The sequence below is a fragment of the Bombina bombina genome, chromosome 1 (assembly GCF_027579735.1).
Source record: "Bombina bombina isolate aBomBom1 chromosome 1, aBomBom1.pri, whole genome shotgun sequence".
NCBI classification, from domain to species: domain Eukaryota; kingdom Metazoa; phylum Chordata; class Amphibia; order Anura; family Bombinatoridae; genus Bombina; species Bombina bombina.
Window position 1 is genome coordinate 1,403,066,999 of NC_069499.1, and position 25,563 is coordinate 1,403,092,561.

Consider the following 25,563-nt stretch of genomic DNA (forward strand, 5'->3'; position numbering starts at 1 on the left):
TGAGGGGGCCAAGAAATGTTTTAGATCCTTATTCCTTTTGTATATTATACATGGTCTATCATCCAGACCTAAGCTCAATATAGGGTCCTTCTGGATGATATGCCAATGTTTATTCAAGAATTTTTAATATCATGTACACTACTTTTATTTTTTGCTAACACAGTAGTACTCTTTTTTCTATGACAATCATATTTAATAAATAGGATGACTCGCTTTTGACACTATACAAACATGGATGTGTGCCTCATTGAGTGGTCGTGTTAATATATGTTGGAATATTAGCTTTTTAGTGCATTAATCATATTCTTTTCTTTCTCACTTAGCACATCCTGCAGTGGAAAGATTATCTCCCTCTGAGTCACAGCTCATTCATTAATGTTCTATTTGAATCTAGGCTAGCTGAATGTATTAAACTAATGAGATGCCTTCCTGCTTTTGTGAAGTCCTTATAACTTGCAAACGAAAGCACTGAACTTCAGACGAGCAAGTGACTGCAAAGTGCGTGGAAACTACAAAAGGCAGGAAACACTAGACAGGTGGAATTCTTTATAAAGAATGGGTTGCCGTTTTCTCCTTTTATTTGCTGTTTGTGGTAAGTGTCTTATGCAAGTGGAACATTACAGAAGCATCATTTTGTAAAATTTATATATAGTATTATATATTTTTCTGTCTGCCTGCTCTGAAGCGTATGCCGTCGGCATTTATCGATGTGCCGCGAACATGATACACTACATCGTATCATGTCCACTCGCACATTAATAAATTGACCCCATAGTTTATACATTGAAACCAAGAGATGAACAAGAGAAAGATGGATTATGGATATGCAATGTGAATATGTGATGAAGTACTTATTTATAAAAAGGTTGTGCCTTCATTGAATAGTCTTCCAGCAGAGATAAATAATTCAAGCTGACCAAGATAAACATATTGAAATTATTTTTTTTAAAACAGGATTTTTGCTGTAGCGAAAAACATTTGTGGATATATAGTCATCATATTATCTTTCTTAGGCATAATAGTCTTTTTTTTTTTTATTCTTTCTAACCATTTTCACTGGAAACATAAACCCATCTACTGTATTTATATATTTTATGCAAAATTGAGCTTTCACATGTTATTATATTTTTAACCCTTGCTCTTCAGAAAATGATCCTTTTTTTCTTGCGTTTCTACTAAATGATAAACTTTTTCCTCTTTTTACTTTATTAATTAATTTAAAGGGAAATATAGCCTCAGGATAGTTTACCAAGTATGAATAGTTTACACTGAATGTCCCTTTCTATTTTTCTCTCTCTCTCCCTCTTTCTGTCTATCTCTCTCTTCTCTCTTTCTCTCTCTCCCTCTTTCTCACTCTACCTCTCTGTTCTCTCTCTCTCCCTCTTTCTGTCTATCTCTCTCCCACTATCACTCTCTCTCTCATCCTCTGTCTCTCTCTCTCTCTCTCTCTCTCTCTCTCTCTTTCTCTCTATTTATCTATATCATCTATCTCTCTCTTTTCTCTTTATTTCACTCTCCCTCTCTCTCACTTCTTTCTCTCTCTCTCGCTCTTTTCTCTTTCTCTCTCTCTCGCTCTTTTCTCTCTCTCTCTCTCTCTCTATCTCTCTCTATCTCTCTCTTGCTCTCTCTCCCTCTCTCTTTATCTCTTTCTCTTGCTCTCTTTCTCTCTCTCTCTATTTCTCTCTCTCTCTCTCTCTCTCTCTCTCTCTCTTTCTCTGTCTTTCTTCTAAACTATACAAATCAAGTGAAATTTATTTGCAAAGTTTTCAGTTATGAATGATTTCTTTTAATTGTGATCCAATATATAAAACAGGGGAAAAAAAGAGCAAAGTAAACTGATTAAACATCTCAGATCATGGTTCTAAAACTGTATTTTTATATGTAGCTATTTCTTTGTTATTGACGCCCCAAAATTAAATACCAACATCTTCTTGTGAATTTAGGCATTTTCATGTAAGCTGCTCATTGATTTCAATTTATTTTCTTGGTATACAGACCCACATCAATGGAAAAATAACTATTTAATACTTTTATGTTTTAAAGTGACAATTCTATATAGAAAATTGACAAATTTTAAGATTGCTTTACAGGAATCAAGCTAGGATATACTTTAGAATCTATTTTAAGGTACTTGCTTAAATTATTTTAGCCACAAAATTTGTTACTGGGTTTTAAGGATCAAACGAATTCAAATTGGTATTTACGCCCCAAAATTAAATACCAACATCTTCTTGTGAATTTAGGCATTTTCATGTAAGCTGCTCATTGATTTCAATTTATTTTCTTGGTATACAGACCCACATCAATGGAAAAAGAACTATTTGATAATTTTGTGTTTTAAAGTGACAGTTCTATATAGAATGTTGACACATTTTAAGATTATTTTACAGGAATAGTGCTAGGATATAATTTAGAATCTATTTTAAGGTACTTGCTTAAATAATTTTAGCCACAAAGCTTGTTACTGGGTTTTAAGGTTCAAACAAATTCAATAAATTGTATTAGGGGTTATATATAAGGGATGCATTGGCTTTTAAAATATTTTTAATTAACACACAGGGTTAGTGAATACGTTTAGAAATTCTCTTAAAAACATTATAGAGTCTATAGTGGGCTAATGGCATCCCAAATACTGTTTTAAGAAACTTTCCCATATAGGGCTAGATTGCAAGTGGATCGCTAATTTATCACGGATTTGCGCACCTGCAAACGGCAAATTTGCCCGTTTGCAGGTGAGCAACAAATAACCAGCCATTACAAGTGGCTGGTTATTGCTATCGCAAGCTTGCGGTAGCAATTAGCGCTCATAATATTAACAAGAGATCCGATCTAAGGTTAATTTTCTAAAAGTGCCCCAAATGCCCTCAAAATGAAGGGTCTTTTAGTTTTTTCCCTTAAAAACTACTGCACTAGGCAGTTTTTAGGGGTTAAAGCAGCGAGTGTTAGAAAAATAAAAGTGTGCTCCATTTGTAATCTTGCCCATAAACTGAAAAAAACATATTTTCTTAAACTTTAATAACTTTAAATTGATTGACAGAAAAGCCTGTGTACAGTGTATTATTATTATTATCAACAACTGCCTGTACTCCCAGATTAGAGGTGTAAAGGAGGAGTAAAAAAATGCAAAGTTCAACAATTATTTTGTCAGACCCAACATATTTTTAAACCAAGAAAAATATATAATATTATATATAAATATGAATGCTGCACACCTTTACTTAAGTAGGAGTGAAAAATTGTATTAAATCCATTATTAGGAGCACTGTTTTGGGGACCCTTATCAATTATTTAAAAAGATAAATTTTACACAAATATGCAGAATGGCTCATGAACAAAATGAATTGGATCCAGATAGCTAGAAATATGTGTTGCAGTTAAGGAGTAATAAAGGATTGCTGGAAAGATAAACTAAAATACATTGAAGGACATTGTTGACCGCAAGTCATAGGTGGGGACGACTCATATTATATAATATCCATTATGCATGGTTTTACATGATGCAGAACATAAATCCACCAGCCGTTTAATAAATAACACCTAGATTTAGAGTTTTGCGGCCAAAGGGGTGCATTAGCTACACGTTTTTTTTTTATAGCGCTGCTTCTAAACAACGCTGGTATTGAGAGTTCTCTGAAGGGCTGCGTTAGGCTCCAAAAAGGGAGCGTTAAGCCGAATTTACCGCCACTTCAACCCTCAATACCAGCGTTGCTTACGGTAGTGGCTAGCTGGAAAAACGTGCTCGTGCATGATTCCCCCATAGGAAACAATGGGGCAGTTTGGGCTGAAAAAAAACCTAACACCTGCAAAAAAGCAGCGTTCAGCTCCTAACGCAGCCCCATTGTTTCCTATGGGTAAACAGTTTCTAAGTCTGCACCTAACACCCTAACATGAACCCTGAGTCTAAACACCCCTAACCTTACACATATTAACCACTAATCTGCCGCCCCCGCTATCGCTGACACCTGCATTACACAATTAACCCCTAATCTGCCGCTCCGTACACCGCCGCAACCTACATTATACCTATGTACCCCTAATCTGCTGTCCCTAACATCGCCGACACCTACATAATATTTATTAACCCCTAATCTGCCCCCCCAACGTCGCCGCTACCTTACCTACACTTATTAACCCCTCCCTAATCTGCCGACCGGACCTCGGCGCTACTCTAATAAATGTATTAACCCCTAAACCGCCGCACTCCCGCCTCACAAACACTATAATAAATATTATTAACCCCTAATCTGCCCTCCCTAACATCGCCGCCACCTAACTTCAAGTATTAATCCCTAATCTGCCGACCGGACCTCGCCGGTACTATAATAAATGTATTAACCCCTAAAGCTAAGTCTAACCCTAACACCCCCCTAAATTAAATATAATTTTAATCTAATGAAATAAATTAAATCTTATTAACTAAAGTCTTCCTTTTTAAAACTAAATACTTACCTGTAACATAAACCCTAATATAGCTACAATATAACAAATAATTATATAGTAGCTATTTTAGGATTTATTTTACAGGTAATTTTGTAATTATTTTAACTAGGTAGCTATTACATAGTTAATAACTATTTAATAGCTATTGTACCTAGTTAAAATAAATACAAAGTTGCCTGTAAAATAAATATAAATCCTGAAATAGCTACAATATAATTACTTGTTATATTGTAGCTATATTAGGGTTTATTTTACAGATAAGTATTTAGTTTTAAATAGGAATACGTTAGTTAATAAGATTTAATTTATTTTGTTAGATTAAAATTATATTTAATTTAGGGGGGTGTTAGTTAGGGTTAGACTTAGCTTTAGGGGTTAATACATTTATTATAGTAGCGGCGAGGTCCGGTCGGCAGATTAGGGGTTAATACTTGAAGTTAGGTGGCGGCAATGTTAGGGAGGGCATATTAGGGGTTAATACTATTTATTATAGGGTTTGCGAGGCGGGAGTGCGGCGGTTTAGGGGTTAATACATTTATTAGAGTAGCGGCGAGGTCGGGTCGGCAGATTAGGGGTTAATAAGTGTAGGTAACGGCGACGTTGGGGGGGCAGATTAGGGGTTAATAAATATTATGTAGGTGTCGGCGATGTTAGGGGCAGCAGATTTGGGGTTCATAGGGATAATGTAGGTGGCGGCGGTGTGCGGTCGGCAGATTAGGGGTTAAAAATTTTTATTATAGTGGCGGCGATGTGGGGGGACCTCGGTTTAGGGGTACATAGGTAGTTTATGGCTGTTAGTGTACTTTAGAGCACAGTAGTTAAGAGCTTTATAAACCAGCGTTAGCCCAGAAAGCTCTTTTACTGACTTTTTTCTGCGGCTGGAGTCTTGTCGGTAGAGGGTCTACTGCTCACTTCAGCCAAGACTCTAAATACTGGCGTTAGGAAGATCCCATTGAAAAGATAAGATACGCAATTGGCGTAAAGGGATCTGCGGTATGGAAAAGTCGCGGCTTGAAAGTGAGCGTTAGACCCTTTCCTGTCTGACTCTAAATACCAGCGGGTGGCCAAAAGCAGTGTTAGGAGCCCTTAACGCTGCTTTTGACGGCTACCGCAGAACTCTAAATCTAGGCCTAAGATATTATATTACTGTTACTTTATGTATCACTGTAACTTTGATCACAATGTGGATCATTTGTATTCAACCCCAATATTACAGTGTTACATTGTAGTGTAGACAGACTGGAGTGCATTCCATAGAATACAAAACCCTGACACTCTTGCACGCTGTACACTGATTGGTTTATATGTGTAGGAGCATTTGTTACTAATTGGCCAGATTACATTCATGAAGGCTTTTCAATAAATCCTTCCTGTGCTTGCAAAACAATAAAGCTTTAAATGCTTTTTGAATCATTCAAGGGATAGATTACAAACAGAGTGCAATCGATATTGTACAGGGTGTTATCCTTTGTGTGACCTTGAGCAAAAAAATAGTGCGCACTATGGTAAAAAATCCTATTGGCTGTTGCAATCAGCCAATAGGATTGAGCTTTCATCCTATTGGCTGATCCAATCAGCCAATAGGATTGAGCTCGCATTCTATTGGCTATTCCAATCAGCCAATAGAATTGGCTGATTGCAACAGCCAATAGGATTTTTTCAACCTTAATTCCAATTGGCTGATAGAAATCTATCAGCCAATTGGAATCTAAGGGACGCCATCTTGGATGATGTCATTTAAAGGAACCTTCATTCGGAAGAAGACGTCGTCAGAAGAGGATGCTCCGCGCTGGATGTCTTGAAGATGATGCCTCTCCGTGCCAGATGGATGAAGACTTCTGCTGGCTTGGATGAAGACTTCGGCCCGCTTGGAGGAAGACTTCTGCCAGCTTCGATGAGGAATTCTGCCGCTTTGTTGAGGATGGATGTCGGCTCTTCAGAAACTGTAAGTGGATCTTTGGGGTTAGTGTTAGACTTTTTTAAGAGTTTATTGGGTGGGTTTTAATTTTAGATTAGGGTTTGGGCTTTTGGAAAAGAGCTAAATGTCCTTTTAATGGCAATGTCCATACAAATGCCCTTTTCAGGGCAATGGGGAGCTTAGGTTTTTTAGATTAGGTTTTTATTTGGGGGTTTGGTTGTGTGGGTGGTGGGTTTTACTGTTGGGGAGTATTTGTATTTTTTATTTACAGGTAAAAGAGCTGATTTATTTGGGGCAATGTCCTGCAAAAGGCCCTTTTAAGGGCTATTGGCAGTTTATTGTAGGCTAGGGTTTTTTTTTATTTTGGGAGGGATTTTTTATTTTCATAGGGCTTTTAGATTAGGTGTAATTAGTTTAAATATTTGATCTATTTTTTATTTTGTGTAACTTAGTGTTTATTTTTTTTTTGTAACGTAGTGTTTATTTTTTTGTAACAGTGTTTGTTATTTTTTGTAACTTAGTTGTTAGTTTTTGTAACTTTGTAATTTGTAATAGTAGATTTAAATTATTGGAGTAGGGTTAGGTTTTTGAATATATAATATATTTAATTTAATTTGTAGTTTAATGTAATTTTAGTATAACAGTTAGGGTAGATTAATTAATAGTTTAATATAGTTTATTGTAATTTTAGTATAATAGGGTAGATTAATTATTAATTTAATATAGTTTAATGTAATCTTAGTATAATAGTTAGGGTAGGTTAATTAATAGTTTAATATAGTTTAATTTAAATCTAAAGGTAAGTTTACATTTATTATAAGATAGGGATGAGTTAATATTTAATATAAAGTTAGCGGATTGTTAGGTTTAGGGGTTAATAGGTTAATTTAGTTTATGTCGATGTGGGGGGCTGGCGGTTTAGGGGTTAATAGGTTTAGTAAGTGGTACTGATGTGGGAGGCCAGGAGTTTAGGGGTTAATAACTTTTTAGTTGCGGTGGGCTCCGGGAGCGGCGGGATAGGGGTTAATACTTGTATGTAGGTGGCGGCAGTGTTGGGGCAGCAGATTAGGGGTTAATAACATAATGTAGGTGTCGGCGGTGTAGGGGGCAGAAGATTAGGGGTTAATAAGTATAATGTAGGTGTCAGTGCGGTCCGGGAGCAGCGGGATAGGGATTTATAACTTTATTTAGTGTCGGCGGTGTCGGGGAGCGGCGGGATAGGGGTTAATAACATTATGTAGGTGACGGCGATGTCAGGGTGGCAGATTAAGGGTGTTTAGACTCGGGGTACATGTTAGGATGTTAGGTGTAAACATAACTTTTATTTTCCCATAGGAATCAATGGGATATCGGGCAGCAGCGAACACAAGCTTTCGCTGCTTTCAGACTCCCATTGATTCCTATGGCATCCGCCGCCTCCAGGGCCCCAAATTGAAAACAAGGTACGCTGGGCTGGTATAGTGGCGAGCGTACCTGTTAGGAGTTTGATAACTTGCAAAAGTAGTCAGATAGTGCTGAATTTGTATTCAAAACATCTGTAATGATGTAAGCATCGTTCTGTGTCGGACTGAGACCGGCGGATTGTATGTTACGTCACCAATTTCAACTTTTGCCGGTCTGGTGGCTTTGATAAATAAGGGGAATCAAGCTCGCCACAATTACGCTGCGGAATTCAAGAGTATTTGCGGTTGACAGCTTGATAAATAGGCCTCTATTAGCGCACTATTTGCAATCATATTACAAATGTTTGTGCTCAATTCCAAAATACCACTGTAAAATGTATTTCAATATGTATTTGCATTTTAAAAGGATTTTACCTTTTTATTTCTAATTTTTAATTAATTTGATCAGGGTCTAATACTTCGGGGTCAATTTATCAAAGCGTCAGTCTCACTGCATTTGCCGGGTCAATACGCTTGCCAGACATTGCTGATGTGGATCTGAATACGATACCCTTATTTATCAAAAAAGCCGTCAAAAACACACGCATCAAGTACGATGCAAAGAGCATTGGACTGGTGTTAACTAACAGTCATCAAAGTCGCAGGTATTCAGGTTTTTCCCAACTTTATTTAAACCATTTCATTACTGTCCATGAACAAGAACATTTCTCTAAAGCTAATCTTTTATTTTTCAACTGTTAATGTCCAAGAAATAGCTACATTTATACCTCAACGAACAATATCTCATAGAAAGTTATTTTTATAATTATTTGTTATACAAAAAAAATCTGTTATATGATACTTCACATAAATTAATGTGTATTTGTATTTCTAGAAGTCATGATATGCTTTTATCTCATATTTTTTTATATCAATGATTATTAATGCTTGTACATATTCCTTATACTATATGTATATAGTGTAAATGTATTATTATTCTGAGCAGCAATAATTGCAAATATAACATGTAATCAGGGTGTCATATGTACAGTATTTGCAATCAATCAATATTTTAAGAGCTGGGCCAGTTTTCTCTCTGTACCTGTGTATCCCCTCCTGATTGCAATCTAGTTTTAAAAAGCACTCCTTCACAGTTGTTATAAAAAATGGGCTGGCATATAAGATGACATTTCTTACTGAAAAAAAAATTCAAGAGAAAGAAGATATACACTGAAAATATCATGACAGTAAAGAGGTGGTTTTAATTTCTGCTGTATCTGAATCATGACAGTTTAATGTTAGGTGGGCTATCCTTTTGAGCTATTAGTTTAAGATTATATTGAATCAAACATCAATTCGAATTTTAAAATCAGTGTCTAAAATATTACACTGTGTGTCCTAATGTCAGCATCAATGTTTATCTTTAATTCTAATTTCACATATACAAACTTTCAAAATATAATACACAATGTAACAAATGGCACTTACAAGTTCTGATGAGTGATCAATGACACAAGTATTGAGCATTTTGATTAGACATGTGCGGTTCGTTTCGGATTAATTCGGAAATTCGGTAAATTCGGTAAATTCGGAGATTCGGATCGATTCGGATTTCCGAATTAAAATACTTCCGAATCTACCGAATGAATCCGAAATAGCTGCCGTATCTCCGAATAAATCCGAATTAGCTCGTTAAAATTCGGCATTTCCCCATAGGAAACAATGGGAGTTTCGGCTGAAAAAAAACTAACACCGCAGCCCCATTGTTTCCTATGGGGAAACACTAAGTCTGCACCTAACACCCTAACATGTACCCCGAGTCTCTAAACACCCCTAATCTGACACTTATTAACCCCTAATCTGCTGCCTCCGCTATCGCTGACACCTGCATTATTTTATTAACCCCTAATCTGCCGACCGAATATCGCCGCCACCTACATTATAACTATTAACCCCTAATCTGCTGTCCCTAACACCGCCGACCCCTACATTATAGTTATTAACCCCTAATCTGCCCCCCCCAACGTCGCCGCAATCTAACTACAAGTATTAACCCCTAATCTGCCGACCCGATATCGCCGCCACCTACATTATAACTATTAACCCCTAATCTGCTGTCCCTAACACCGCCGACCCCTACATTATAGTTATTAACCACTAATCTGCCCCCCCCCAACGTCGCAGCAATCTAACTACAAGTATTAACCCCTAATCTGCCGACCCGATATCGCCGCCACCTACATTATAACTATTAACCCCTAATCTGCTGTCCCTAACACCGCCGACCCCTACATTATAGTTATTAACCCCTAATCTGCCTCCCCCAACGTCGCCGCAATCTAACTACAAGTATTAACCCCTAATCTGCCGACCGAATATCGCCGCCTACATTATAGCTATTAACCCCTAATCTGCTGTCCCTAACACTGCCGACCCCTACATTATAGTTATTAACCCCTAATCTGCCCCCCCCCAACGTCGCCGCAATCTAACTACAAGTATTAACCCCTAATCTGCCGACCCGATATCGCCGCCGCCTACATTGTAGCTATTAACCCCTAATCTGCTGTCCCTAACACCGCCGACCCCTACATTATAGTTATTAACCCCTAATCTGCCCCCCCCAACGTCGCCGCAATCTAACTACAAGTATTAACCCCTAATCTGCCGACCCGATATCGCCGCCGCCTACATTATAGCTATTAACCCCTAATCTGCTGTCCCTAACACCGCCGACCCCTACATTATAGTTATTAACCCCTAATCTGCCCCCCCCAACGTCGCCGCAATCTAACTACAAGTATTAACCCCTAATCTGCCGACCGAATATCGCCGCCGCCTACATTATAGCTATTAACCCCTAATCTGCTGTCCCTAACACCGCCGACCCCTACATTATAGTTATTAACCCCTAATCTGCCCCCCCCCAACGTCGCCGCAATCTAACTACAAGTATTAACCCCTAATCTGCCGACCCGATATCGCCGCCGCCTACATTATAGCTATTAACCCCTAATCTGCTGTCCCTAACACCGCCGACCCCTACATTATAGTTATTAACCCCTAATCTGCCCCCCCCCAACATCGCCACAATCTAACTACAAGTATTAACCCCTAATCTGCCGACCGCAAATCGCCGCCACTATAATAAATGTATTAACCCCTAAACCGCCGCACTCCCGCCTCGCAAACACTATAATACATTTTATTAACCCCTAATCTGCCCTCCCTAACATCGCCGCCACCTACCTACAATTATTAACCCCTAATCTCCCACCCCCAACGTCGCCGCTACTATAATAAGGTTATTAACCCCTAAACCTAAGTCTAACCCTAACACTAACACCCCCTAACTTAAATATAATTTAAATAAAACGAAATAAATTTACTATAGTTAAATAAATGAATCCTATTTAAAACTAAAGACTTACCTGTAAAATAAACCCTAAGATAGCTGCAATATAACTAATAGTTACATTGTAGCTATTTTAGGATTTATTTTTATTTTACAGGCAACTTTGTATTTATTTTAACTAGGTACAATAGTTATTAAATAGTTAATAACTATTTAATAACTACCTAGCTAAAATAAATACAAATTTACCTGTAAAATAAATCCTAACCTAAGTTACAATTACACCTAACACTACACTATCATTAAATTAATTAAATAAATGAATCATATTTAAAACTAAATACTTACCTGTAAAATAAACCCTAATATAGCTGCAATATAACTAATAGTTACATTGTAGCTATTTTAGCATTTATATTTATTTTACAGGCAACTTTGTATTTATTTTAACTAGGTACAATAGCTATTAAATAGTTAATAACTATTTAATAACTACCTAGCTAAAATAAATACAAATTTACCTGTAAAATAAATCCTAACCTAAGTTACAATTACACCTAACACTACACTATCATTAAATTAATTAAATAAATGAATCATATTTAAAACTAAATACTTACCTGTAAAATAAACCCTAATATAGCTGCAATATAACTAATAGTTACATTGTAGCTATTTTAGCATTTATATTTATTTTACAGGCAACTTTGTATTTATTTTAACTAGGTACAATAGCTATTAAATAGTTATTGACTAATTAATAGCTACCTAGTTAAAATAATTACAAAATTACCTGTAAAATAAATCCTAACCTAAGTTACAATAAAACCTAACACTACACTATCATTAAATAAATTACCTACAAGTACCTACAATTATCTACAATTAAATAAACTAAAGTACAAAACCCCCCCACTAAATTACAAAAAATAAAAAACCACTAAATTACAAAAAATAAAAAAATATTACAAGAATTTTAAACTAATTACACCTAATCTAAGCCCCCTAATAAAATAACAAAGCCCCCCAAAATAAAAAAAAATGCCCTACCCTATACTGAATTACAAAAGTTAACAGCTCTATTACCTTACCAGCCCTGAACAGGGCCCTTTGCGGGGCATGCCCCAAAGAAAACAGCTCTTTTGCCTGTAAAAAAAAAACACAATCCCCCCCCCCACATTACAACCCACCACCCACATACCCCTACTCTAACCCAAACCCCCCTTAAATAAACCTAACACTACCCCCCTGAAGATCTCCCTACCTTGAGTCGTGTTCACCCAGCCGGGCCGAAGTCTTCATCCGATGGGGCAGAAGAGGACATCCAGACCGGCAGAAGTCTTCATCCAAGCGGGGCAAGAAGAGGTCTTCCATCCATCATACAAGTACCAAAATACAAACAAACACTAAATTACCAAAAATAATAAAATATTACAATAATTTTAAACTAATTACACCTAATCTAAGCCCCCTACTAGCTATTAATATAGCTTCAATATAACTAATAGTTACATTGTAGCTATTTTAGGATTTATATGTATTTTACAGGCAACTTTGTATTTATTTTAACTAGGTACAATAGTTATTAAATAGTTAATAACTATTTAATAACTACCTAGCTAAAATAAATACAAATTTACCTGTAAAATAAATCATAACCTAAGTTACAATTACACCTAACACTACACTATCATTAAATTAACTAAATAAATTAATCCTATATAAAACTAAAGACTTACCTGTAAAATAAACCCTAATATAGCTGCAATATAACTAATAGTTACATTGTAGCTATTTTAGCATTTATATTTATTGTACAGGCAACTTTGTATTCATTTTAACTAGGTTCAATAGCTATTAAATAGATATTGACTATTTAATAGCTACCTAGTTAAAATAATTACAAAATTACCTGTAAAATAAATCCTAACCTAAGTTACAATTAAACCTAACACTACACTATCATTAAATAAATTAACTACAAGTACCTACAATTAAATACAATTAAAAAAACTAAACTAAAGTACAAACCCCCCCCCCCCACTAAATTACAAAAAATAAAAAATATTACAAGAATTTTAAACTAATTACACCTAATCTAAGCCCCCTAATAAAATAACAAAGCCCCCCAAAATAAAAAAAATGCCCTAACCTATACTAAATTACAAAAGTTAACAGCTCTATTACCTTACCAGCCCTGAACAGGGCCCTTTGCGGGGCATGCCCCAAAGAAAACAGCTCTTTTGCCTGTAAAAAAAAAAACACAATCCCCCCCCCACATTACAACCCACCACCCACATACCCCTACTCTAACCCAAACCCCCCTTAAATAAACCTAACACTACCCCCCTGAAGATCTCCCTACCTTGAGTCGTGTTCACCCAGCCAGGCCGAAGTCTTCATCCGATGGGGCAGAAGAGGACATCCAGACCGGCAGAAGTCTTCATCCAAGCGGGGCAAGAAGAGGTCTTCCATCCATCAGAAAAGTACAAAAAAACAAACAAACACTAAATTAGCAAAAATAATAAAATATTACAATAATTTTAAACTAATTACACCTAATCTAAGCCCCCTACTAGCTATTAATATAGCTACAATATAACTAATAGTTACATTGTAGCTATTTTAGGATTTATATGTATTTTACAGGCAACTTTGTATTTATTTTAACTAGGTACAATAGCTATTAAATAGTTAATAACTATTTAATAACTACCTAGCTAAAATAAATACAAATTTACCTGTAAAATAAACCCTAACCTAAGTTACAATTACACCTAACACTACACTGTCATTAAATTAACTAAATAAATTAATCCTATATGAAACTAAATACTTACCTGTAAAATAAACCCTAATATAGCTACAATATAACTAATAGTTACATTGTAGCTATTTTAGCATTTATATTTATTTTACAGGCAACTTTGTATTTATTTTAACTAGGTACAATAGCTATTAAATAGATATTTACTGTTTAATAGCTACCTAGTTAAAATAATTACAAAATTACCTGTAAAATAAATCCTAACCTAAGTTACTATTAAACCTAACACTACACTATCATTAAATAAATTAACTACAAGTACCTACAATTAAATACAATGAAATAAACTAAACTAAAGTACAAAAAAAACAAACACTAAATTACAAAAAATAAAAAAATTACAAGAATTTTAAACTAATTACACCTAATCTAAGCCCCCTAATAAAATAACAAAGCCCCCCAAAATAAAAAAATGCCCTACCCTATACTAAATTACAAAAGTAATCAGCTCTATTACCTTACCAGCCCTTAAAAGGGCCTTTTGCGGGGGCATGCCCCAAAGAAAACAGCTCTTTTGCCTGTAAAAAAAAACACAATACCCCCCCCCACATTACAACCCACCACCCACATACCCCTACTCTAACCCAAACCCCCCTTAAATAAACCTAACACTACCCCCCTGAAGATCTCTCTACCGTGTCTTCACCCAGCGGGCCGAAGTCTTCATCCGATCGGGCAGAAGAGGACATCCAGACCGGCAGAAGTCTTCATCCAAGCGGGGCAAGAAGAGGTCTTCCATCCATCAGAAGTCTTGATCCAGGCGGCATCTTCTCTGTTCATCCATCCGGAGCGGAGCGGCAGCATCCTGAAGACATCCCACGCAGAGCATCCTCTTCTTTCTTGATCCGACGACTAGGTGACTGTACCTTTAAGTGACGTCATCCAAGATGGCGTCCCTTGAATTCCGATTGGCTGATAGGATTCTATCAGCCAATCGGAATTAAGGTAGGAAAAATCTGATTGGCTGATTCAATCAGCCAATCAGATTCAAGTTCAATCCGATTGGCTGATGGAATCAGCCAATCAGATTGACCTTGCATTCTATTGGCTGTTCCGATCAGCCAATAGAATGCGAGCTCAATCTGATTGGCTGATTGGATCAGCCAATCGGATTGAACTTGAATCTGATTGGCTGATTGAATCAGCCAATCAGATTTTTCCTACCTTAATTCCGATTGGCTGATAGAATCCTATCAGCCAATCGGAATTCAAGGGACGCCATCTTGGATGACGTCACTTAAAGGTACAGTCACCTAGTCGTCGGATCAAGAAAGAAGAGGATGCTCTGCGTGGGATGTCTTCAGGATGCTGCCGCTCCGCTCCGGATGGATGAACAGAGAAGATGCCGCCTGGATCAAGACTTCTGATGGATGGAAGACCTCTTCTTGCCCCGCTTGGATGAAGACTTCTGCCGGTCTGGATGTCCTCTTCTGCCCGATCGGATGAAGACTTCGGCCCGCTGGGTGAAGACACGGTAGAGAGATCTTCAGGGGGGTAGTGTTAGGTTTATTTAAGGGGGGTTTGGGTTAGAGTAGGGGTATGTGGGTGGTGGGTTGTAATGTGGGGGGGGGGGGTATTGTGTTTTTTTTTACAGGCAAAAGAGCTGTTTTCTTTGGGGCATGCCCCGCAAAAGGCCCTGTTCAGGGCTGGTAAGGTAATAGAGCTGATTACTTTTGTAATTTAGTATAGGGTAGGGCATTTTTTTATTTTGGGGGGCTTTGTTATTTTATTAGGGGGCTTAGATTAGGTGTAATTAGTTTAAAATTCTTGTAATTTTTTTTATTTTTTGTAATTTAGTGTTTGTTTTTTTTGTACTTTAGTTTAGTTTATTTCATTGTATTTAATTGTAGGTACTTGTAGTTAATTTATTTAATGATAGTGTAGTGTTAGGTTTAATAGTAACTTAGGTTAGGATTTATTTTACAGCTAATTTTGTAATTATTTTAACTAGGTAGCTATTAAACAGTAAATATCTATTTAATAGCTATTGTACCTAGTTAAAATAAATACAAAGTTGCCTGTAAAATAAATATAAATGCTAAAATAGCTACAATGTAACTATTAGTTATATTGTAGCTATATTAGGGTTTATTTTACAGGTAAGTATTTAGTTTTATATAGGATTAATTTATTTAGTTAATTTAATGACAGTGTAGTGTTAGGTGTAATTGTAACTTAGGTTAGGGTTTATTTTACAGGTAAATTTGTATTTATTTTAGCTAGGTAGTTATTAACTATTTAATAGCTATTGTACCTAGTTAAAATAAATACAAAGTTGCCTGTAAAATACATATAAATCCTAAAATAGCTACAATGTAACTATTAGTTATATTGTAGCTATATTAATAGCTAGTAGGGGGCTTAGATTAGGTGTAATTAGTTTAAAATTATTGTAATATTTTATTATTCTTGCTAATTTAGTGTTTGTTTGTTTTTTTGTACTTTTCTGATGGATGGAAGACCTCTTCTTGCCCCGCTTGGATGAAGACTTCTGCCGGTCTGGATGTCCTCTTCTGCCCCATCGGATGAAGACTTCGGCCCGGCTGGGTGAACACGACTCAAGGTAGGGAGATCTTCAGGGGGGTAGTGTTAGGTTTATTTAAGGGGGGTTTGGGTTAGAGTAGGGGTATGTGGGTGGTGGGTTGTAATGTGGGGGGGGGGGGGATTGTGTTTTTTTTTTACAGGCAAAAGAGCTGTTTTCTTTGGGGCATGCCCCGCAAAGGGCCCTGTTCAGGGCTGGTAAGGTAATAGAGCTGTTAACTTTTGTAATTTAGTATAGGGTAGGGCATTTTTTTTTATTTTGGGGGGCTTTGTTATTTTATTAGGGGGCTTAGATTAGGTGTAATTAGTTTAAAATTCTTGTAATATTTTTTTATTTTTTGTAATTTAGTGGTTTTTTATTTTTTGTAATTTAGTGGGGGGGGTTTGTACTTTAGTTTATTTAATTGTAGATAATTGTAGGTACTTGTAGTTAATTTATTTAATGATAGTGTAGTGTTAGGTTTTATTGTAACTTAGGTTAGGATTTATTTTACAGGTAATTTTGTAATTATTTTAACTAGGTAGCTATTAATTAGTCAATAACTATTTAATAGCTATTGTACCTAGTTAAAATAAATACAAAGTTGCCTGTAAAATAAATATAAATGCTAAAATAGCTACAATGTAACTATTAGTTATATTGCAGCTATATTAGGGTTTATTTTACAGGTAAGTATTTAGTTTTAAATATGAGTCATTTATTTAATTAATTAAATGATAGTGTAGTGTTAGGTGTAATTGTAACTTAGGTTAGGATTTATTTTACAGGTAAATTTGTATTTATTTTAGCTAGGTAGTTATTAAATAGTTATTAACTATTTAATAACTATTGTACCTAGTTAAAATGAATACAAAGTTGCCTGTAAAATAAAAATAAATCCTAAAATAGCTACAATGTAACTATTAGTTATATTGCAGCTATTTTAGGGTTTATTTTACAGTTAAGTCTTTAGTTTTAAATAGGATTCATTTATTTAACTATAGTAAACTTATTTCGTTTTATTTAAATTATATTTAAGTTAGGGGGTGTTAGTGTTAGGGTTAGACTTAGGTTTAGGGGTTAATAACCTTATTATAGTAGCGGCGACGTTGGGGGCGGGAGATTAGGGGTTAATAATTGTAGGTAGGTGGCGGCGATGTTAGGGAGGGCAGATTAGGGGTTAATAAAATGTATTATAGTGTTTGCGAGGCGGGAGTGCGGCGGTTTAGGGGTTAATACATTTATTATAGTGGCGGCGATTTGCGGTCGGCAGATTAGGGGTTAATACTTGTAGTTAGATTGTGGCGACGTTGGGGGGAGGCAGATTAGGGGTTAATAACTATAATGTAGGGGTCGGCGGTGTTAGGGACAGCAGATTAGGGGTTAATAGTTATAATGTAGGCGGCGGCGATATCAGGTCGGCAGATTAGGGGTTAATACTTGTAGTTAGATTGCGGCGACGTTGGGGGGGGCAGATTAGGGGTTAATAACTATAATGTAGGGGTCGGCGGTGTTAGGGACAGCAGATTAGGGGTTAATAGTTATAATGTAGGCGGCGGCGATATTCGGTCGGCAGATTAGGGGTTAATACTTGTAGTTAGATTGCGGCGACGTTGGGGGAGGCAGATTAGGGGTTAATAACTATAATGTTGGGGTCGGCGGTGTTAGGGACAGCAGATTAGGGGTTAATAGCTATAATGTAGGCGGCGGCGATATCGGGTCGGCAGATTAGGGGTTAATACTTGTAGTTAGATTGCGGCGACGTTGGGGGAGGCAGATTAGGGGTTAATAACTATAATGTAGGGGTCGGCGGTGTTAGGGACAGCAGATTAGGGGTTAATAGCTATAATGTAGGTGGCGGCGATATCGGGTCAGCAGATTAGGGGTTAATACTTGTAGTTAGATTGCGGCGACGTTGGGGGAGGCAGATTAGGGGTTAATAACTATAATGTAGGGGTCGGCGGTGTTAGGGACAGCAGATTAGGGGTTAATAGCTATAATGTAGGTTGCGGCGATATCCGATCGGCAGATTAGGGGTTAAATAATGTTATTATAGGGTTTGCGATGTGGGGGGGCCTCGGTTTAGTGGTTCATAGGTAGTTTATGGGTGTTAGTGACTTAGTGTACTAAATGGGTGTTAGTGTACTAAAAACATACCGAATTTCGGAACGGAATAGAACCGAATTCAGCCGAATCCGAATAAATCCAAAACTAATTTATTCGGATCCGAATAAATCCAAAACGAATTTATTCAAATTTTGCCGAATCCGATTCGATCCGAAACGAAATTCGAAAAGTCTGAATCGATCCGAACCGAAAACGAACCGAATTTTTTAGCCGTGCACATGTCTAATTTTGATTTGTTAGTGATAGTTTAAAATGTATATTTGAATCAGATTGGCTGATGTCATAAATCATGTGATTATGCATATTGCAATCAAAAGTGGTTGAAAAATTCACTAGTGCATGGGTTATTTAGGAGTTTGAGTCATAATTGGTGTGAAAAGTGTTGAGTCAAAATTGGTGCGAAGTGGAGAGTGGGACTTGTATTACATGGCTTAAATATGGTTGTTGCTTTGTCCCTAAACGAAACCGCAATTTGGGAAATTATCTTTCGCCAAGTATGGTTAAAGAGAAAGACATAGGCATAAGCCATTGGCTCACCAGCATAGGCCACTACAAATGTGGAAATCACACATGTAAGGCATGTGGCCATGCATGGGTAGTCAAGCAATGCCTGTAATTTAATACACAAGCAGATATAATTAATGTGTTAAATAGGTTTTTGGTTTATGATCTTAATTCCAATATCCCTCCCCTTTAACCCTAAAACTTCAGACAATTAACAAACATGACATCTTAGTTTTTTTGCAACCAATAACAATAATATATGATGTTTTAGATACTCATGGAATCCCGGTAGGGTATCTTTATAAACCTTTTAACAATTTTGAATTTCACATTATAATGTATCTTTAATGTATTTGAGATATTTATTTTATATTATATAGTATACGATTTTGTGCATGGGTATTTTGCTATATTAGACAAGAATGTACACTTAGATGTTTAACATTGGAGAAGTGTAAACAAATGCAATTGCATATACAGGTAGCCCTCGGTTTACAACGGTTCAATTTACACCGTTTCAGAATAACAACCTTTTTTTCCAGTCATGTGACTGCTATTGAAAAGTATTGAGAAGCAGTGCATTGAGTAAAATAGCCAGTAGGTGGAGCTATCCGCTTGTGTTGCAGCAAAGCCAAGCAAGCTGAAATTAATCAGTTTAACCAGACCTGAGCTATCGAGCAGATTTCAAAGGAACAAGATCTTCCTGTCTATAAATCAGTCCAGATTGGAATGCATAGAAAGAACTGTTTGCAGAAAAATGCAAGTGAAGTCTGTGTTGTGTGATTATTTTATTAGGTTTATAATGCTGTTTAGCAAATGTTTTGTTCATTTAACTTAGTTTAATTATATATTCTGTGTTGTGTGATTATTTTATTAGGTTTATAATGCTGTTTAGCATTTAAAGGCTTCATTTCAAAGCTTTAAAAATAATGTATTAGGAGTTACTTATGACAATTTTGAGAGGGGCCTGGAACCTAACTCCCTCACTTCCCATTGACCTACATTATAAACTGGGTTTCAATTTACAACGGTTTCGATTTACAACCATTCCTTCTGGAACCTAACCCCGGCGTAAACTGAGGGCTACCTCTATATATAAATAATATATTTTGATATATTAAGGTAAAATAATTTCTGAAGGTATACAACTTTGAATTCATAAGAAATAATATTGTTAAAAGCTTTTGAGTTCATTTTTTACTCATATATTTCAATGCATTGAGGAAGGTATAAGGGCAATTCATCAATAAGGGAGTGAAAGGGTGTATGTGTGTTTTTTTACCAATGACCAACGCTTCCAATCAGTACAAACAGGTGCCTACTAGTGTGTGGGTTATTTAGGAGTTTGCGTCATAATTGGTGTGGAAAGTGTTGAGTCAAAATTGGTGCAAAGTGGAGAGTGGGACTTGTATTACATGCCTTAAACATGGTGCACATAGATTTCACAAAAAAATAAAAAGGAAGTTAGCTATATTATGTTGTGTATTTCATTTTTATATCTATATCTATTAGTGCGACAAGTTTGGGGCAAAACTTTCAACAAATTTGTAGAAATATTGTCCTCTTGCTTTGTAATGAGAGACAAATTTGTAACATAATCCATAAGTAGTAATGTATTTTTCATTTTTATCCCTATATCTACTAGTGCACCAAATGTGGAGCAATAATATTATTTGATTTAGAAAGGTTATACAATTTTAATAGAGTTTCTAATTTACTTTTATTATGTAATATACTTAATTCTCTTGCAGCATCGAACATAAGCTTTCTGTGTTTTCAGACTCCCATTGAGTTCAATGGCATCCGCAACCTCAAGGGTGGCAGATTGAAAACTAGGTACACTGCGTCAGAATACACGCAAGCGTACCTGTTAAATGTTTGATAAATTGGGAAAAGTGTCAAATAGAGTCGAATGGGAAATCAAAACATCTGTAATACGGCGGATCAATCTCGCAACAAATACAACGTGGAATTCAAGCGTATTTTCAGTTGACGCTTTGATAAATAGGCCCCTTCCTGTCAAAGCTCATCAAGGAGTCTGGAGCTCCTGCAGGAAGAATTAATAGCTTGATGTCATAAAACTTCAAGAGTATCATGAGCTGGTTTAGTATTCAGATAATTCTAGAGAGACAGTAAGGGGCATATTTATCAAGCTCTGTATGGAGCTTGATGCCCCGTGTTTCGGAAACAGAAGTTATAAAGCAGCGATCTATAGACCACTGCTCTATAACCTGTCCGCCTGCTCTGAGGCGGCGGACAGAAATCAACCGATTGACACCCCCTGCTAGCGGCCGATTGGCTGCGAATCTGCAGGGTGCAGCATTGCACCAGCAGTTCACAAGATCTGCTGGTGCAATGATAAATGCTGACAGTGTATGCTGTCAGCATTTATCGATGTTCAGCGGACATGATCCCCTATATCGGATCATGTCCGCTCGCACCATAGTAAATAGGCCCCTACGTCTGTTTTGCTCATGCTCAGAAGTGGCAGAATGCAAAGGGGTACAGTGAGAAATTCTAAGTGTTTTCTTTTTGCAAGAAAAAAAGTAACTTGTTTGCTGTCTTTTACACTTCTGTTTCTTTTTTATGTTTACTTAGATTTAACATATTTATTTGTACTAGGACCGCTGTTTAATATCCCTTTAATAGTATAGCACATGACTACATAAAGATCTCTACTCCTTGTACACCATCTGCTTAGCGCAACATTGACTTAGCAATCACGCAATATACAAGATGAATATTACTGTGCACTCCCATATATATTTTGAGGGAATTAGCACAGCTGCGCTATCCCATACATTTAGATGTCAGCGCTAAAACGTTTGCCCTCCACATGTAAACTAGGCCTTATTTTGCATGCAGGTCTTTTGCAATGCAGTGAACAATTTCTGATGCATATGGTTAAAGAAAGATGACTTTAATGCCCCTTTAAATTGATTTGTATTTTAACTAAAATTATTGCTGGATTATACTAAATGTTGCATGCAGACTACTGAGTTAGAGAGACGACTTTAAATGACATTTTATTTTTAACTTTATTCTCTTGGTATACTTTGATGAAACGCAGGTAGGTTGGTTTAGGAGGGTGCATGTGTCTAGAACACTATGTGGCAGCAGTTTTTCCAGAATGCTTTTAACAATGTTTTACATTGCACAAACATTGGTGCTATGCTGTGCTCAAAACAGTATTAAATTGTGAAAAGCCAGATAGTGCTGCAGATGTGGAATACTACCTACATACCTACCTAGATATGCTCTTCAAAAAAATAATATAATGAGAACAAAGTAAATCTTATAATATTACTCAATTGGAAACTTGAAAAAAAATATGCTCTATCTCAATCATGAAAGAAAATGTGTCTGTCTAAGTCATTTATTTTGTCATTTTGCCAAATCCTAAATAAAATAAATGTTAGAGGGTGGCACAATTATCTTTAATATAAAGTTAATATGACTTTGATAGCACATCATCTTGTTAAAATATAACTAATTATCCACTATCCACTATAAAGGGAAATATGTTTTTGTTAAAACATAGCTAAGCACAAAGGGCCAGATTACAAGTCGAGCGCAAAATATTGCTTCCACGAAAGCGAAATTTGGGCTCAGCTTAGTAATACCAGAGCATGCAAATGTGAGGTGCAATGCACGAGAGCGCACTTCCATAGACTCCAATGGGAGCCTTGTTCTCATGCAGTCAGACATGGCATGAGAACTAGCACAGTGAAGGGGGTAAGTCGTGCAGAGATGGGCAGCAAATTTAAATATACTTGTTTATATAAATTTATATTTATGTGTTAACGTGTGTATATAAGCATATACACACACACACACACACACACATATATATATATATAGATATATATATATATATATAAAAGCATATACACATACAGTATATATATATATATATATATATATATATATATATATATATATATATATATATATATATATATATATATATATATATATATATATATATATATATATATATAAAAAAAATATCAAAAAGGAAGAAAGATATTAGGACACATATGAATGTCCTAAAAAAGCAAGGGAAATAACTATAGCACACGAAAATATATTTTGAAAAATCCAATTTTTTTTATTCAAATATCCCACATCACATTCAGTGATTAATCTATTTCCACCGGGCTGCGGCAGTTAGAGTGAAATCTTACAATTTAAAATAAAACAACGCTAGGTCTACGTAAAGCTAAAAGGATATCCCAGTTCCTATGCATACGTATGCAAACTATAAATTCCTCAACCTATAAGATAGCACATATAGAGAGATATATACAGTATATTACAGAATTAAGAACAATACTATGTTAGAGGTATGAAACTACCAGCGGTTCATCCTGCAAATGAATATAAACATTAGAAAAGCCTTAAAGTCCATGCCCCCACTGTAGGTGTAAAAATGGATCCTGAGACCATATAGTAGCAAGTCACGGAAGGTACCGGTATGTAAGAGACCGCAACAGTTCCTGCTGCACACTAGGTCAGACCGATACAAAGCTTTTGAACATTAGGCAAACAAAAGGACTGTACTTATCTTGAGTCCTTCAGAGTAGAATTGCGATGAAACTATTCATTGCTGATCCGTAATTCCTCGGCGTGTGACCGTGTGACGTAACCCCCAATGGGAGTGGCCAACTCATCACTGCAGCTCCAATTGGTTCCTAGCACATGGACCTGTTCCTATTGGTCCAGGAAATCGAAAGGAAAGTTTACTAGCCGCAACTCTGTATATCCTTGTCAGTGGATCCAATAGAGATACCAAAATGTATCGTTAACATAAAAAGTTCTTTGCACACATAAGTACTTAGTCACCACCTCTGTTAGTCGTTCTCAAGCCCCACAATAGACTCACAGGCATACTTCATGCGCTATCATCTCAGCGCAAGTTCACAGTCCACAGATATGTCCTGCTTCATAGACTATTCAGAATCAGCAATAGAGGCTTTTATGCTGGGAAAAGGCTTCAGCTTTCACGCATTACCAATAAAACCTCAGAAGGTTGTTGACTTGCTTCTGAGGTACTATACACATAGTGCCAATGCACGTTTCACCCCCCTCCAGAGCATGTGTCTCAGGGGTTCGTCAGGGCATACTGTATATATATATATATTGAGAACACACAGTCCCCATAGACTGCAATGTAAAGGCAATTTTCAGTGCCTTTTTTTTTTGTTTAACACCCACACCCTTTTAATCCTATATAACTGCTTAGTGCAGATTTTTTTTTTTTAAATTAAAAATGCTCCTTTATTTATAATATTAATAACTACACTACACATTTTTGGGGGGCCAATTGAGGCACATTTAAAAAACAACCAGAGGTTTGTACTTGTAATGGCTGGTTATTTATCACACAGCCATATAAATGGGCTATTATGCCCACTTGCAGGCGTGCAATAAATTAGCGTTCCATTTATAATCCAGCCCAAAGTTTGTACATTTGACAAGTCTCATGTGGATTTGTTGTTTCCATACCATATTCCCTGGCACATTAACAGTAATTTTAATTTTGTGTTTAGGCATATTGTCACAATGATGTGGGATATTTTTCTATATAAATTTGCTCTACAGGAAGTAGTAATTGGGAACAAAATATAATTGCCAGAAAGAAGCTTTGATGGTAAACAATTTATGGAAATCGTTAATTGTTCCTTTGAAGACCGTATCATTTTTATTCTATTGTTGAAAGGGAGGATATCTCTCCATTAGGGTTGCCAACTTTTTTGGAAAAAATAAGGGAGACTAAGGAATTGACAAATTTCATGTAGGAAATTGACCAATTATACAGTAGTTACTAAAAATAGCATTTTATGATACAGTTTGGAACAAAAGAATCTTCAGACAAATCATCTTCATTTACAAAGTCTAACTTAAAGGGACAGTCTACTCCAGAATTGTTTTGTTTAAACAGATAGATTATACCTTTTATTACACATTCCCCAGTTTTGCATAACCAGCATGGTTATATTAATATACTTTTTACCTCTGTGATTACCTTGTATCTAAGCATCTGCAGAGTGCCCCCTTATTTCAGTTCTTTTGAAAGACTTGCATTTTAGCCAATCAGTGCCCTACCATAAGTAACTCTACGGGTGTGAGCAAAATGTTATATATATGGCAAACATGAACTAACACCCTCTAGCTGTGAAAAAATGTAAATTGCATTCCGATAAGAGGCGGCCTTCAAGGGATTAGAAATTAGCATATGAGCCTACCTAGGTTTAGTTTTCAACTAAGAATACCAAAAGAACAAAGCTAATTTGATGATAAAAGTAAGTTGGAAAGTTATTTAAAATTGCATGCCCTATCTGAACCATGAAAGTTTAATTTTGACTAGACTGTCCCTTTAATACAGTCAACTGTACAAGGGTACAAGAGTACAATATTACATGTCTGAATTGAAGATTGTACATATTGTGTAAGTGAGAAAATTGTTCTAAATGCAGATACATAATT

At 36.2% G+C, this 25,563-nt stretch overlaps 1 protein-coding gene across 1 annotated transcript in view; it reads left to right on the forward strand.

Moving 5' to 3' along the window:
- Nucleotides 1-476: 476 nt before the first annotated feature.
- Nucleotides 477-25,563, forward strand: part of LY9 (lymphocyte antigen 9) — a 172,253-nt gene continuing 147,166 nt past the window's right edge. Inside the window, exon 1 of the mRNA XM_053705164.1 lies at nt 477-592. Coding sequence (XP_053561139.1) covers nt 556-592 — 37 coding nt within the window. The 5' untranslated portion in view covers nt 477-555. The remainder of the gene's footprint in view (nt 593-25,563) is intronic.